Below are 11,381 nucleotides of genomic sequence, written 5' to 3' on the forward strand. Positions count from 1 at the left end.
TTGAAATCATGTGTGCATAATGATTCAATATTTAGATATAAATGTTAATATTATTCCTTTCAATAGCCAAATGTTTGCCATTTTATAGGAAAAATAATCTCTATAATCTCCAGAAGTAAGCTGTTATTTATATATATGAAAATCCTGGGGAAAAAATGCCCAACTCAAAATTACAGTTGAATAATTGAAATATTATTTATACATATTATATGTCAGTATTACTAAGTTTTCCCCATTTAATTTGAATGATTTTTCATAAGCTGATCATATGCATTTTATTCTTCTGCTATTCTTTATTTTTTGTGATCAATTTTATCTCACCTTCTAATAGTTATCTCTCAAGAAAATTCTTTCTTCTAAAATTAGCCATCATGTACCTCTCTTTGTAGTCTGGGCTTTATTGTCATTTGCTGCAGCTTCTGAAGGACACTGCCAAAATTTATTCTATGGGGCACAGTAATTTCTCTCAGAGTCAGTGTTTCAAAGAGAAATTTTAAAAGGTTGATCTTGGCTTCCCTGGTGGCTCCACTGGTAAAGAATCTGCCTGCAATGTAGGAGGTGCAGGTTAGATCCCTGGGTCAGGAAGGAGGAAATGGCAACCCACTCCAGTATTCTTGCCTGGAGAATCCCATGGACAGAGGAGCCTGACGTGCTTACAGTCCATGCGGTTGCAAGAGGCAGACACAACTTAGCAAGCAAACCACCACCACCACCACCACATTGTGACCAGAGGCCAATACATTATCCTTTCTCTAAATTCTTACAATGTTTTCCTCCTTTTTGTGAACAGGGTGATGGGCATGAACAGTAGCAGTGTCAAAGAAGACTTTGTCCTGGTGGGCTTCTCTGATCAGCCCAACCTAGAAAAGATACTCTTTGTGGTTGTTTTGGTATCGTATCTCCTGACTCTGGTGGGAAATACAGTCATTATTCTGATCTCCTCTACAGACTCTAAACTCAGAACACCCATGTACTTTTTCCTTACTCACCTCTCCCTAGTTGATATCTGCTTTACTACCAGTATTGTCCCCCAGCTGCTGTGGAACTTAAGAGGACCAGCCAAAACCATAACAGTCCTGGGCTGTGCTGTCCAGCTCTACGTCTCTCTGGCTCTGGGCTCCACTGAGTGCGTCCTCCTGGCTGTAATGGCTTTTGATCGCTACGCTGCAGTGTGCAAACCTCTTCACTACGCAGCTGTAATGAACCCACGGCTGTGCCAGGCTCTGGCAGGGGTTGCGTGGCTGAGTGGAGTAGGAAACACTCTCACCCAAAGCACTGTTACCCTCTGGTTGCCTCGCTGTGGACACCGGTGGCTGCATCATTTCTTCTGTGAGGTACCCTCAATGATTAAACTTGCATGTGTGGCCATCCACGCCAATGAGGTCCAGCTATTCATTGCTTCATTGGTCTTGCTCCTCTTGCCCTTAGCACTGATATTGATGTCCTATGGACATATAGTCAAGGCAATTATTAGGATCAAGTCAGTCCAGGCCTGGCGCAAAGCCCTGGGGACATGTGGATCCCACTTGATGGTAGTATCCCTCTTCTATGGGACCATTACAGCTGTTTACATCCAGCCCAACAGTTCTTATGCCCATACGTATGGGAAATTCATCTCCCTCTTCTACACAGTAGTGACTCCAGCCCTCAATCCTCTCATCTACACACTGAGGAATAAAGATGTGACAGGAGCACTGGGAAGACTTTTTCACAGAGCCAGAGACCTAGGCTCATTTAAAAAAATGAAGCTGAGCATGAAGAGGTCAATTTTTTGATGGCAAAATGAAGCTGAAGTCATCTTGTACATTCTTTCTCTAAAGAAACACTAACCTATAAGGAACACACACAGTCATCACAGTCTGCTATTCGGCCTCAGAATCATCTGTCCTTGCAACCTCTTTCCCAGGCTTATTTTGGACCCTTTGAAGCCGCTATTTCCCCACACCCTTTAATTGTCCATTATTCACGTAATTTCTGTTTCTTGCCCTCCCTTCCTGCTTTTCTTCAACCTTCCTTCCCTCTTCCCACAGTTCATTCTATTTTTCCAATTGTTCTCTCCTGTATTACCCCTTGCCTTCCCTTCCCTCCTTTTTGTTGCTTCCTTCCTTTCCCTCTTTTTAGTCTTTCATTTTTATGATGTGCTTAACAACTATTTCCCTGGCTGCTTCTACACTATATCCCTTCCCAACAGTATTCTAACAATTCCTCGAAACAACTCTGTCTAAAAGTAATTTCCCATTTGTCACAATAAAGAGCTTTCATTTGCTCTGTGGTGTCCAGTGCAGAGAATAGACTCTAAATGTGTGGATTTTAACTCCACAACTTCCTTTCTGAGCTTGTGCAAGTTTTATTAAAGATTTTTTGTATCATATTTACTTAGGAGTAAAAAATGAATGAAACGTCATTATTATGTTTATCAAAAGATCCAAAAGGCAACGTAGTGTAAGTTTAAGAGGCTTTTCTTTGTTCATTTTGTAATGCAAGTGCCTGACTTAAGCTATGATTATGGAGGCATCCACTTCAAATGTTCTTAAAAAGCACCATTGCTAATCACATGAACAGATAAAGAGCCAGGCTGCCCCCAATTCCATACTCTTAGACTCTTTTGTTTCAGAGATCTTGGTTGATTTTGGGTAACTGACAATTTGGGCCACTTATTTTTCACTTCCTTCTCTTTTAATTCCCTCTCTTATGTTTTAACCAATGAAGAGGGAACCGAGAAACCCAAGGCCGCCACCTTCAGCCTCATTGAAAGCAAAACCCTAGACCTGCTCTCTCTATATCCAAGACTAGACTTGCCGTGTATACTCTTGAACTTGTTAGTTAGTAATGAACCTTGTTCTTTTTTCAAGTTTCTCAGTGGTTATTGTTGAGGATATCTTGCAATCAGAATAAGAACCACAAAGGGCTAATCCAGCCACAACACTGTTTACCCATAGGCTGAGACCAGCACAAAACAATAAGTAAAGCATATGCAAAAGGTGATCAATAAATAGCAATTACCATCTTTTCAATCTTCTGATTTTCTGATCATAATATTCCCTCTATTTTAGTCTATATATGCTTACTGCTTACAGTTATGTTCAATTTACATAGTCAATAATTAGTTACTGTCAGGCGAGTGTATTCTCCTTGGTTTTTGTCTCATAAAAACAAAGATTTGGAGTGACAGACATTAAAGCCCCCTCAGCATGTCACAGTTCTCGGGTCTTGGACAGACCCTGTTATAGCTCTCAGGTCTCGAATGGACCGTGTTATAGCTCTTAGACAAATCAGTGTTATAGAGTGTTACAGCTCTATTTTATTTAGAAGATAGCTGGAAAATTCATCTTCGAGGTGTGAGGGCACTTCGATCCAAAGACTCAAAGAGAAGAGGGCCCCAGCACGCGGGAGAGAGAGAGAGCCCTTTGGCTCCTCTTTTATATGTTTTTTTCTTCCCCCTGGGCCTGCACTATGCAAATTGGGCTTAGCCAGGAGTGCTGTTTTACCTGAAGTCTTCACTCCGGTCCTCGGACCTTCCTTTGACCTTCCTTTGTTCTATCTTCGAGGACTTTTCCCTTCCTTGTCTTTTAGCCACCACCATTTTGGACTCCTTTTCCCTATTGCAGCTTCCGCTGGATCATGGAAAAAGCAAGAGAGTTCCAGAAAAACATCTATTTCTGCTTTATTGACTATGCCAAAGCCTTTGACTGTGTGGATCACAGTAAACTGTGGAAAATTCTGAAAGAGGTGGGAATACCAGACCATCTAACCTGCCTCTTGAGAGATCTGTATGCAGGTCAGGAAGTAACAGTTAGAACTGGACATGGAACAACAGACTGGTTCCAAACAGGAAAAGGTGTACGTTAAGGCTGTATATTGTCACCCTGCTTATTTAACTTCTATGCAGGGTACATCATGAGAAACGCTGGACTGGAAGAAACACAAGCTGGAATCAAGATTGCCTGGAGAAATATCACTAACCTCAGATATGCAGATGACACCACCCTTAATGGCAGAAAGTGAAGAGGAACTAAAAAAGCCTCTTGATGAAAGTGAAAGAGGAGAGTGAAAAAGTTGGCTTAAAGCTCAACATTCAGAAAATGAAGATCGTGGCATCCAGTCCCATCACTTCGTGGGAAATAGTTGGGGAAACAGTGGAAACAGTGTCAGACTTTATTTTTTTGGGCTCCAAAATCACTGCAGATGGTGACTGCAGCCATGAAATTAAAAGACGCTTACTCCTTGGAAGAAAAGTTATGACCAACCTAGACAGTATATTCAGAAGCAGAGACATTCCTTTGCCAACTAAGGTCCGTCTAGTCAAAGTTATGGTTTTTCCAGTGGTCATGTGTGGATGTGAGAGTTTGACTGTGAAGAAAGCTGAGCGCCGAAGAATTGATGCTTTTGAACTGTGGTGTTGGAGAAGACTCTTGAGAGTCCCTTGGGCTGCAAGGAGATCCAACCAATCCATTCTGAAGGAGATCAACCCTGGGATTTCTTTGGAGGGAATGATGCTAAAGCTGAAACTCCAGTACTTTGGCCACACCATGCGAAGAGTTGACTCATTGGAAAAGACTCTGATGCTGGGAGGGATTGGGGGCAGTCGGAGAAAGGGACAACAGAGGATGAGATGGCTGGATGGCATCACGGACTCGATGGACATGAGTCTGAGTGAACTCCGGGAGATGGTGATGAACAGGGAGGCATGGCGTGCTGCGATTCATGGGGTAGCAAAGAGTCAGACATGACTGAGCGACTGAACTGAACAGTTACTCATTTATATCTGGATGGAAAAATAATCACCTGAGGAGAGCTGTTCTGAGAGACTGCTTCCCAGGCCTGAAGTCCTCAGAAAGTCTGCCAAATAAAACAGAATTCTAAAGAAAGAAAGAGAGAAGGAAGGAAAGAAGATGAAAAATAGTCACCTGAAAATGTGGCAAAAATGTTAGTCCTTTTTTTTTTTTTGTCTTCATAATATGGGAAAAACATGTTTATTTTCTCCACTCAAAAAGTGTGACACATTTGCTTTCAATGGTGACAACAGAACCTAAGCTGTTATTTCTGAAAGGACAAGTATAGGAATGTGGTAGTAAAGAATATTTGAACTCAGAGATCAGACTCTATGTCCTGTCTCCATCATTTATTTCCCAACTGCATAACTCCATGTAAATCACTAAGAATTTCTAACCCTCATTTTCTCCATTTCTAAACTGAGGACAGCCTTAGAAGGCATATAGTAAGAATTTGGTCAATGTTAGTTATCATTAATAAACTTTGTTGATCTTGGTGATAAGCATGGTGTCAGACTGAGTGACCTTGATAGTAAATATATGTTTTCCAGGCATAAATTTTGTGGGTTGTTGCAACTCACAACTCTACTAGTTTCAGTTATGAAAATCAAATGAGTTCTGCTTTTGACATCTAATCAAATATGTTGGTAAGTTGTTTCATTCAAACATGCTTTTTATTTTCATAGACAAGCCAATAGCAATTAGTCTCAGTTCAGTTCAGTCACTCAGTCATGTCTGACTCTTTGTGACCCCATGAATTGCAGCATGCCAGGCCTCCCTGTCCATCACCATCTCCTGGAGTTCACTCAGACTCATGCCCATCGAGTCCGTGATGCCATCCAGCCATCTCATCCTCTGTCGGCCCCTTCTCTTCATGCCCCCAATCCCTCCCAGCATCAAAGTCTTTTCCAATGAGTCAACTCTTCGCATGGCGTGGCCAAAGTACTGGAATTTCAGCTTTAGCATCATTCCTGCCAAAGAACACCCAGGGCTGATCCCCTTTAGAATGGACTGATTGGATCCCCTTGCAATCCAAGGGACTTTCAAGAGTCTTCTCCAACACCACAGTTCAAAAGCATCAATTCTTCGGCATTCAGCTTTCTTCACAGTCCAACTCTCACATCTATACATGACCACTGTGATCTAATAATTTTGAATCAATTATAATATCTAAGTCTTGCTTTGATTTTGGTGGTTTTCCATTGCCAGAGCCGAGGGGAAAATGTGTTCCTCATGGAAACTCTCAACAAAGATATCTCTATTCCTAGTCCACTTCATATTTGCTTATAGTTCACCTCCCAACCTCCAGACTGAATTCATCTACTATAATAGTAACAGATGAAGTCTTCATTGGCAAGGTTCTCCTGAAAAGCTGTATCAGCAGGATCCATTAATCACCTGTATAATTATCCATATTTTTTCTCTTAGTTTTTATAACTGTAAGCTGTGTCTTTTTTCCTATTATCCTCAGTTACTTAATTTTCAGTTACTTAATTTCTCACATTAAACCTAAATCAATAAGAAATTTATACTAAAGAAAATGAACCTGTGATCTCTACCGTTTAAGAACTCTCCTTAAGATGAAAACGTGCACTAAGAACCGACAAACCAAGTCATAAATCAACATATAAGTTTATCCCTAATTTACTCAATCAGTAATAACTTATGCACCATTGTATGTTTATCACTGTGAAGAATTAGAATATCCTAGAATTAATGAGGAATAATATATAATGCTGCTGCTGCTAAGTTGCATCAGTCTGTGCGACCCCAGAGACGGCAGCCCACCGGGCTCTCCCATCCCTGGGATTCTCCAGGCAAGAACACTGGAATGGGTTGCCATTTTCTTCTCCAATGCATGAAAGTGAAAAGTGAAAGTGAAATCGCTCAGTCGTGTCCGATTCCTATAAAATATATTTCATTATTTATGAAATGATTAAAATTAATTGAAGATCATGATAGATGCAAAATAAAACAAAAGGGCAAGTATATTGAATATCTATGTGTTTAAGAAATTCGTACTAAAGGATAGATCTATTGTAATTGCTTCATAAATCATGAAATTTATTTTATAGGGGATTCCTGAGGTTCCCTTATAACTCAGATGGTAAAGAATCTGTCCACAATGCAAGAGACCGGTTCAATCCCTGTGTTGGAAAGATCCCCTGGAGAAGGAAATGGCAACCCACTCCAGTATTCTGGCCTGGGAAATACCATAGATGGGGGAGCCTGATGGGCTACAGTCCATGGGGTCGCAAAGAGTCAGACATGACTGACCAACTATCACTTTCACTGTTTACTATGTAGTACTTTGAAGGAAGAGATAAAACTGCAAATATACATGGAATCAAGAAAGTTGCTTTCCAGGAAAGAATATCCTGAATCTGGTAAGGCTTAGAGGGCATAATCTTTGAAGGATGAAAATCACATCATTGGCTTCCAATGATATACATCAAGAATAAAAATAATATGGCACCTTACATTTTATAATTGTATAAATCTTTGCTGAATAAAAAGTTAAGGTGCATTTTTCCAGCTTGACATATATTTTCTATTATTTTATCCTCATAACCAGCTATCTAAATAGATTTTTTTGAAAAATGGTTCTGATTAAACATAGTAAATTTAGCAAAAATATTTATTCCCATTCCTTTCCAAAAACCATAAAAATTGTATTAAATGAAAAACTGTATGAATCTGTAAGAACAAATCAAACTGGAGCCAAACTATGAGCAGAGAAGAGATCTATAAACATTAGGGAGATGGAAAGTAGGTGCTTGTGTGCTCAGACACTTCAGTCATGTCCAACTCTTTGAGACACAATAGACTGTAGCCCAACAGGCTCCTCTGTCTGTGGGAATCCTCCAGATAAGAATCCCTGGAGTCCAGGACTCATCCTGACCCAGGGATCAAACTTGAGTCTCTTTTTTAATCTTCTGCATTGGCAGGTGGGTTCATTACCACTAGCGGCGGAAGACAGTAGGTGATTTATAGAGAAAAGTATAACAGCTGACTGCTTTTAAAAGATTGGGAGGCAGAAATAAAACACAGCAGCCAACATCCAATGCCTCAGGAAATCCTATTATCTTCAATTTCAAAGATATCCAGAATTTCACCACTTCTCTTGCTAAGATCCTGCTCTGAGTCTCCCTCATCTCTCAGCTAGATTGCTGTCTTAGTGTCTGTTTTTTGTAATCACTTCCATGCTTCCAGGGAATTCTAGGCACAACAGCTATTCTGAAATTCAAGGTCAATCATTCATTTTCTCATTTCTCTTTTTAAAGCCCTAAATGTCTAAACACAGGAAAAGCCCCAATTTTTACAGTGGCATCTACTGGCCTCATCTCCCAACTCCCTCCTGACTCACTCAGCTCAGCCTGTTGGCCTCCATGTTGTTATTAAAATACACCAGGTAAGGCCTTTGCCATTCTCTGGCTGGGAAGCTTTATACCTGCTTGGCTCACTTCTTCCTCTCCTTCAAGTGTTTAAATCTCACCTTCTCAAGGAGAGCTCTCCTGACGGCTCCGTTTAATTCTACCAGCTGTCTATCTCATCCGCCGGATGCTTCTCTTCCTACTCTATGGTTTCTTTCACCCAGAGCACTTTTCCTCTTCTGAAATACTCTACAGCATAATTTATTAGGCTTATTTGTTATTATCTTCCTCCTTCCCCTTAAATTTTAACTTCAAAGAGACAACAATCTTTGTTACTGGCTGATGCATTCTAAGTGCATGGAGTGGTATCTAGCACTCTTAAGCAATGAGTGACTATGTTTGAAAATGTTGAAATAATTTAGAAATATTCAAGAAACTGCCAGGTAAAAAATCTAGAAGAGCTGAATGTACTTTCTTGTCATAACAGAAAACGGAGGTTGAGAGGATATGGAATACTAGCTGCTGCTGTTTGTTTTTTTAAACTATGTAGAAATATTTGACTTCATATTATTTACATATATCTTTGAGAAATCATTGAATAAAAAATCAAGTCTTATGAAAAATAAAGAGATGCATATAAGGGGAATTTGGTTAAGGTAAGATGTTGGTTTATTTAATTTCAAGCTTTGAAAGTGAGTGAAAGTGTTAGTCACTCAGTTGTATCCAACTCTTTGCACCCTTATGGACTGAAGCCCACCAGGCTCCTCTGTCCATGGGGTTCTCCAGGCAAGAATACTGGAGTGGATTGCCATTCCCTTCTCCAGGACATCTTCCCGATCCAGGGATTGAACCCAGGTCGCCTGCATTGCAGGCTTTAAGCACATTTTTTTCACAGCTGTCAACATATTCTCTTTACATCCCTCAGGAAACCTCCCATGAAGGACACCATAGTTGTGTAGAGTTGTTTTGTCCTTATTATTGTTAAAAGTTTAAAAAATGTGAAAAACCTATATTTCTTGAAGACAAGAAATACACATAGTAAGACTATTCATGGGGCAAATAAACTTCTCCTTCACTCCTAACTCCATGATTGCACTCTGCTCTTCCTGATATCTTCTGTATGCAAACTAGCACACTTAGGGTATGTGCAAGTGTGTTTTTATACATACATTTATTTATACATGTATGCTGATAGATAAATAAATAGCATCTTGTGTCATCAGTACCCTCCTGTTACTTTTTTTCTCAAATATATATACCTTAGAGACCATTCTAATTCTGCAGCCATAGACTTCCCTTGTTAATTTTAATAAATACATAATGTTACTTTGTAAAGACATATTTAACAACTCCAGGGCTGGTAGACACTTATGATGATTGTAGCCTTTTGCTAATGCAAACAGTGCTGCAGTAAAGGTCTTTGCACATCCGTCTCTGCATGCCTATGTGAGAATATCTGTCTGGGTGAATTCTGGAAATGGAAATGCTGTGTCAGTAGATGTACATTTTTGCACATAGTATATAGTCTTATGGGATTCCCTGGTGGCTCAGATGGTAAAGTGTCTGCCCGCAATGCTGGAGACCCGGGTTCGATCCCTAGGCCAGGAAAACCCCCTAGAGAAGGAAATGGAACCCACTCCAGTATTCTTGCCTGGGAAATCCCATGGACAGAGGAACCTGGTGGGCTACAGTCCATGGGGTCGCAAAGAGTTAGACATGACTGAGCAACTTCACTTTTCACATATAGTCTTAAAATACTCTAAAAAAAAAAAAAAAAAAGCTAAAGCAAAATGGCTTTTCAACATGACATAAAGTATTTTGCTGTTTGCAATTTGATAAGCAAAAATTATTACCCATTTAATATAATTTGCATTTTTGTATGTATAAGAATAAACCACTTTATCATATATTTGAAAGTCAACCAAAAGCCTATGTTCTGTACCTTTGCTGTTGTTTCAGTTGGATCTTTTTTTTTCCATACTGATTTTTTTTTTTAATAATTGACATGTATATGTTGAGTTTAGCCTGTTTTAGTCTTTCACATGGACTTCCCTGGTGGCTCAGACAGTAAAGAATCTGCCTGCAGTGTGGGAGACCTGGATTCATCCCTGGGTTGGGAATATTCCCTGGAGAAGGCAATGGCTATGCACTCCAGTGTTCTTGCCTGGAGAATTCTATGGACAGAGAAGATGCTTCACAAATATTTTTGGAAGTTTATCACATTTTTTGTTTCATTTTGTGTATCTTATTCGTCTTTACAGAAATTTTTATGTAACGAATGGTTCAATCATTTTAAGCCCTGAGTTTTAGTGATTTTTTGAGTGATTGTAGATCTTTTGTATGCTATTATCTTGTTTCTACACTTGAAGTTTGTATTGTTTTGGAGTTAATTTGAAAGTAGGAATTCATGATCTTTTTAAAAAGATTTTAATCAGTTGGCACAATCACATTCTATTAAAAAATTGTCTTGATGACATGAAATTATAATAATATAAAGTTCTACCTTTATTGTAAAATAAACCTTCATGCACATTTGGGTTTATTTCTGAAGCCTGATAGAAATTCCTCTCAAAAAATTAATTTCATATCATAATCTGAAGCCAAGTAAGTCAGGAGTTGAATAACCAGAATTTTTATGATAAAGAAGTACAAAGTCTGGCTTTTGGAGTTATTTGTCCAAAATTACAGATTTAATATTTATAAACAATCACAGCAGCTATATGTCCATTACTTTTCCTACTCCATATGTATTGTGAAAGGAAAAAGGAAGGCTAGTACAGCAGAGACATTAGATAAAAACATGTCGAATTTTAATTTTGACATTCGAACTGGGGAGTCTGGATTAGTATTACTCAGTAACTTGGAGGAAGAAAACCTAGATCGAATTTAGAGGCACTAGTTTTATTCCTGGTTGAGTCCCTTGGACTTCAAGGAGATCAAACCAGTCAATCCTAAAGGAAATTAGTCCTGAATATTCATTGAAAGGACTAATGCGGAAGCTGAATCTCCACTACTTTGGCCACCTGAGGCAAAGAACTGACTCATTGGAAATGATCCGGATGTTGGGAAAGATTGAAGGCAGGAGAAGGAGACGACAGCGGATGGGATAGTTGGATGGCATTACTGGCTTGATGGACATGAGTTTGAGCAAGCTCCAGGAGTTGGTGATGGACAAGGAAGCCTGGTGTGCTGCAGCCCACGGGGTCACAAAGAGTTGGACATGAATGGGCGACTG

At 39.6% G+C, this 11,381-nt stretch overlaps 1 protein-coding gene across 1 annotated transcript; it reads left to right on the forward strand.

Annotated features, from left to right (window-relative positions):
* Positions 1–794: 794 nt before the first annotated feature.
* LOC128055571 (olfactory receptor 2G3-like) lies at positions 795–7,154 on the forward strand. Its single transcript, XM_052648180.1, has 2 exons — positions 795–1,709; positions 7,089–7,154. The coding sequence occupies exons 1-2, from the start codon at positions 795–797 to the stop codon at positions 7,152–7,154; spliced, it is 981 nt and encodes a 326-aa protein (XP_052504140.1).
* Positions 7,155–11,381: the final 4,227 nt, after the last annotated feature.

Source organism: Budorcas taxicolor, chromosome 11, assembly GCF_023091745.1.
Source record: "Budorcas taxicolor isolate Tak-1 chromosome 11, Takin1.1, whole genome shotgun sequence".
Lineage (NCBI taxonomy): Eukaryota > Metazoa > Chordata > Mammalia > Artiodactyla > Bovidae > Budorcas > Budorcas taxicolor.